Source organism: Manacus vitellinus, unplaced genomic scaffold, assembly GCF_001715985.3.
Source record: "Manacus vitellinus isolate BGI_N305 unplaced genomic scaffold, ASM171598v3 scaffold_151_pilon, whole genome shotgun sequence".
In the NCBI taxonomy this organism is placed as follows: Eukaryota; Metazoa; Chordata; class Aves; order Passeriformes; family Pipridae; genus Manacus; species Manacus vitellinus.
In genome coordinates this window covers 117422-122156 of record NW_021939076.1, presented here as the reverse complement: position 1 = coordinate 122156, position 4735 = coordinate 117422, and the positions used below count along the sequence as shown (strand labels likewise).

At 60.5% G+C, this 4735-nt stretch overlaps 1 protein-coding gene across 1 annotated transcript in view; it reads right to left on the bottom strand.

Moving 5' to 3' along the window:
- Window positions 1-4571, bottom strand: part of LOC103762605 (docking protein 1) — a 5871-nt gene extending 1300 nt beyond the window's left edge. Inside the window, exons 1-3 of the mRNA XM_029958422.1 lie at window positions 2296-4571; window positions 1980-2152; window positions 27-302 (exon numbers count right to left, since the gene is read on the bottom strand). Of these exons, the coding sequence (XP_029814282.1) occupies window positions 27-302; window positions 1980-2152; window positions 2296-2383 (537 nt within the window). The 5' untranslated portion in view covers window positions 2384-4571. The remainder of the gene's footprint in view (window positions 1-26; window positions 303-1979; window positions 2153-2295) is intronic.
- Window positions 4572-4735: the final 164 nt, after the last annotated feature.

Genomic DNA, 4735 nt, shown 5'->3' with positions numbered 1-4735 from the left:
TCTCTCTCCTCTGCCGCTGCACTGGCCCTGGGCGCCATCCCCGCTTTGGGTGCCGGGGTATCGCTCCCCTCAGCGGGCAGCTCCAGGCTCAGGGAATCAGCCAGGGCCTGGCGGATCTGCACCACGCTGGGGCTGTCTGCATCCAGAGAGTCGCAGCTTTGCCGGTTCTCCTCCACTTGTGCTTTCTGCTCCTGGATGGAGGCTTCCACAAGGCGGAAGATCTCATTGCCCTGCGTGGTCTCAAAGGTGAAATTTCCAGGTCCTGAGTCACAGCGCCTGCCAGCTTCGAAGGAGAACATCACCTGGGGGGGAAGCGGAAGGGTCACATCCTGATCAGCACCTGCCAACCCAGTGCATCGTGCAGGCTGCGTTTCCTGCTGAAGAGCGTGTGGCTGTGGCACTGATCCTGCACATCCTGCAAGAGACTGCAGTGAACATCCTGTTCCTTCCAGTCCCGCAGCAAGGGCCACCCTGGGGGCCCGCTGTGACCAGCGGCTGGGCAGGGATGCACACCTCAGGGGACATCACTGCAAGTGCCCCAGAGGCAGAGCTGCAGGTCCTGCTGGAGACCTGCTGCCTTACCTGAGCAATGCCAGCAGCATCAACCACTGGCACCAGATAGTCTAGGAAATAATACTGAGAAGGGACTAGGGTGAGCAGATGAGTGACAGTTCAGCAGGGGAAAACTACTATGGGCACCCTGGGTAAGGTAATCAGACAGAAGGGAGTGATTTGGAAGTAAGAGATACAAGAGGAAAAACAGGGCTTTCCACAGGAGAAAGCCCAGAAGCAACAGCTCGACTACCAAGAGTAAGCAAAGCATTTACCTACCAGCATTGCTCTGTTAATGGTATAAGGTACTTTAAAGAGAAGTCTTGCTCAGGCCTGAACATACTCTGGTACACAAGTTCCCACCAGCAGATGCCCATACCCTTCCTGAGCCTCAGTCCCTGAACCAGGGGAGATTTTCTGCCTCCCTGGTGCTCTCGCAGGCAGCAGCAGTCCCTGGGGTTGCTACAGAAGCCTCTGGGGCCAGACTTCCTTTCGTGGGTCAGTGCTGCCAAACACAAGCGCAGTCAGCCCCTCTCTGCTCAGGGACCTGTGGGTGCAGCTGTCTGCTCCCCACACCCTGCAACTCTCCTCCTGCCCCGGCACAGACCCTGTGGATGAGCCAGGTGGCTCCCCAAAGGCAGCTCAGTTTCCACCTCTGTTTTGGGAACGTGCCACAGAGAGCACCATTAGCAGAGTGCAGCCAACACCATCACTGCTATAAACAGCCCTAGGGACACCACTTCCTCCCCGCCCAGCATGACAGGGACCTCTTGCACTCGGTAGCAGCAAGGCAGAGTGGGGACTCACTGCTGCAGGACTCCAGAGAGGGGACAGACCTCCAGGGGTCAGCTTGGCTAGGACCAGTTCTCCCCACACACTGAACAAAGCCAGAGCAAGTGGTGTCTCAAAGAGCCCCTCTGCTCTGGCCACCATCCTTTGGGAGGGAGGGACTGAACCCAGGGCAGAGCCAGGACTGCCAAGGTCCCCAGAGGCTAGGGAGAGCTTGTGTGCAACACAGAGGGATGTGCCTGCCCACAGCACAGGCTGGGGAGTACTGGGATGAAGAAAGAGAACGAGCCAGTGGCGGGATGTGCGGCAGAGGCTGCAACGGCCCCAGTGGGAGTGGGGCAGTGACCACAGAAAGGGGGTCTGCACAGTCATGCAGAGGGATGCCTGCCCACACTGCCAGCCCATGCTCCAGTGTGGTGACACAGGAGGGAGCCGAGGATGGTCAGGGTGACAGATGTCCCGGGTGACCCTGCTGCGGTCACCGGGGCTGCAGCAGTTCTGGCATTCGGCAGGGCTGGCTGCGTGGCTGCTGCAGGCCAGTCGGGCACATCAGCTCCTCACCCGTTAGCAGTGAGCAAGAGCTTCCCCACCAGGGAGCAGGTCATGGCACGTGGCACACGGGGCCCCCTGCTCCTCACCTTGTCCCGGCCGTATCTCCGGAGCAGCCGGTAGGGCCAGACGTAGAGGATCTCGTTTGTCCGCGGGGCCTTCAGGACGAGGCTGTCCCGCTCAGCCTTGAGCACGTAGGTGCCGCGCAGCTCACACCGCTCTGCGGCCTCGGTGCGCTGCACTGTCACCCAGAAGGCGTTCACTGCGGGGACAGGGCTGTCAGGGCAGGGCAGGGGAGACACGGCCCCAGCCCCAGGCAGTGCCCCCCACAGCCCCAGCAGCGGGGCAGCAGTAGGTCAGGCCCCACAGAAGATGGCCCAAGGTCAGGGCAGTGGCAGGTCCCACCTTCGTCTCTCGAGTAGTAGATGGAGTTCACGGCCATCTCCAGGGCCGGCACCTCCTCGCTGCCCTCTCTGCCATGCTGTGCCACCATGCCAGCATCGCTGGAGCCGCTTCCCTGACAAAGGAGAGCAGATCAGCCCCAGCTTCCTCTTCCCACATCAGCCTCTGGGCCCCTTGGCAGCCACTACCTGCAGCCCTTCAAGGCCTGAGCCCCACTGCCCTCCCCAGCCCCACACATCCTGGCTTTCCTTCACCCATTCCCAGCCTGTCCAGAGCTGGCGACAGACCCCAGGGCCCCCTGAGCCAACATGAACATGGACAAACAGGGCCAGGCAGCACAGAGAGGGCTTCCTCAAGCAGGACCCTGGCCCCAGCTGGGCTCTGGGTTGACAGGACGAAGGACAGAAGCTCCTCTCAGCAGCATTACCCACAGAGCTGCCCCCAAAGCACCACACGGCCCAGTCACAGGGAGGGGTGGGACAGGGGCTGATGACCCAGTAGCACAGGGGTCTGTGTCCTGCCCTGCACAGGCAGAGGGGGGACCCCAGAGAGGAAGTAAACACTTCTATTTTAGCACATGCAGAACTGAAAGACAGACCGTCAGCGACCATGTCCCAGCAGCAAGGCCCCCAAAGGGCCTGGGGGAACACAAACCCTCAGTGCTACTGAGCTGTTCCTCAGGGCTGCGTGGGAGGGGGCTGCAGCAGAGGGTACATCTTGCAGAAGGCAAGCTCCCAGAGTTTCAGTTTAAAACCCAGACACACGAGCTTCTCAACAAGAGACAAGGTCCAAAAAGGGCCTTCCAGCCCTCATGTTTGGCTCCTAAATAGAAAGGGGACTGTTAAAACCTCACGTCCTTTGAGCAGACACCAGCAGCTCCCACTCAGCTAGAGCATCCAGTGCAGCAGGACTCCAGCCTGAGATTGGGAAGTCAAGGGCCACCTGACCTGCTAGAGCCCTTTAGGGCTCCATTTGACTGCACTTTTCCTCATCTTCAAAAGGAAAAAATTCTGTTTTGAACTCCAAACGATGTCTGGACCCAGTTCCCAAGCTACTGGACGCTGCTTACCTTCTGGGCAGCAACATGACACAAAATCACACTCTCCACGCAGATGACCAGAAATCACAGCTGAGCATCTCCAGCTCTGTGCAGAGAGGCCACGCGCAGCTCTTGTGCCTCCTGCTCCAGGTCAGGCCTTTCTAGAACATATGCCAGCCTTGTGGCCTTTTGCTCACCACTTCCTAAACTGTCAGCTTGCTTCTGGACCTCAGGTATACAAACGAAGGCTCCCATGTGAGGAACGGCACAAGCACACCCCTGCTCCAAGCAGGTGCTCCCCAGCCTGGCCACTACCCTGCCCCACTCCAAGGGTGTGTGCTGTGTCCCCAGCTCAGCCCCACAAGCCACTTTCAGGGCAAAGGCTGCAAACCCAACTACACCAGACAGACACAGAGTCATTTCCAGCACCACACCAGTGCCTCTTGGCCTGGTCAGCCCAGAACCTGGTGCACAGACACACTTGGCCTGGTAGCAGACTGCAGGGAGATGCAAGAGGGACAAAGGGAAATAACACTCAGCAAACACCTGGGTCCTTGTGGGGAGATCCTGGGATCAGCAGCTGTGCAGCCAGTCGTCCTGCCAGGCAGCCCTGCCCAGCACTACCATCCTGGTATCAGCTGGAGCCCAACCCAGGGCTCTGCAAACACCTCCCAGGAGGGAGAGCCAAGACCATGGGTCAGGCAGGCATGGATCAAGACGACCACGCTCACAGGGCACCCGCTGCCCAAACAGCCTTCGTGGCTCACACTGGCTGCCCACGGCTCCAGGGGCTGCAGCAGACTGGAGGCTGGAGGGCTGTGCAGGAGGCCCAGCACAGAAGGAGTGAGCCACAAGGCTGGGCGAGGGGGTGCACTGGCCCTGAGGATCCCAGGAACCAGGTGGGTCCCAAAGCCAGGCAGGCCCTGGAGCCAGGCACTGCAACGCTCTCAGGGCGCTGCTTCCGCTGCTGCTGCAGCAGGAAAGGCAGGGGTGGTTGTGCTACGAGAAACGCTCCTCGGCCATCACCTGGCCCCCCACCAGGTCTGTGGAGGGGCAAGTAGGGGCTCTGTAGGAGGGAAGAAGAGCCCAACTTGAAATTTGGAGCTACAACCACGAATTACCGACAACATGCTGAGGAATCCGGCAACCCAGCTGACTGCTGGCACAGCAGGAGCCAACAAGAGGGGACCAGAGTCCCAGGGCCGGGTGCTCTAAATCTGGGACCACTGGCTCTGCCTCAGGGTCTCCTTTCCCGTGCCGCCAGGGCCTCCTGCTGGGTGGGAAGGGATCGCTCCACCACACACACACACTCTGCCGTTCGTGTCCCGTCCCCTCCGGCGCGGGCCGCCTGCAGCTCCCTCCTCCCCGGGCAGCCCCCGCCCGCACCGCGCTCACCGCGAAGGC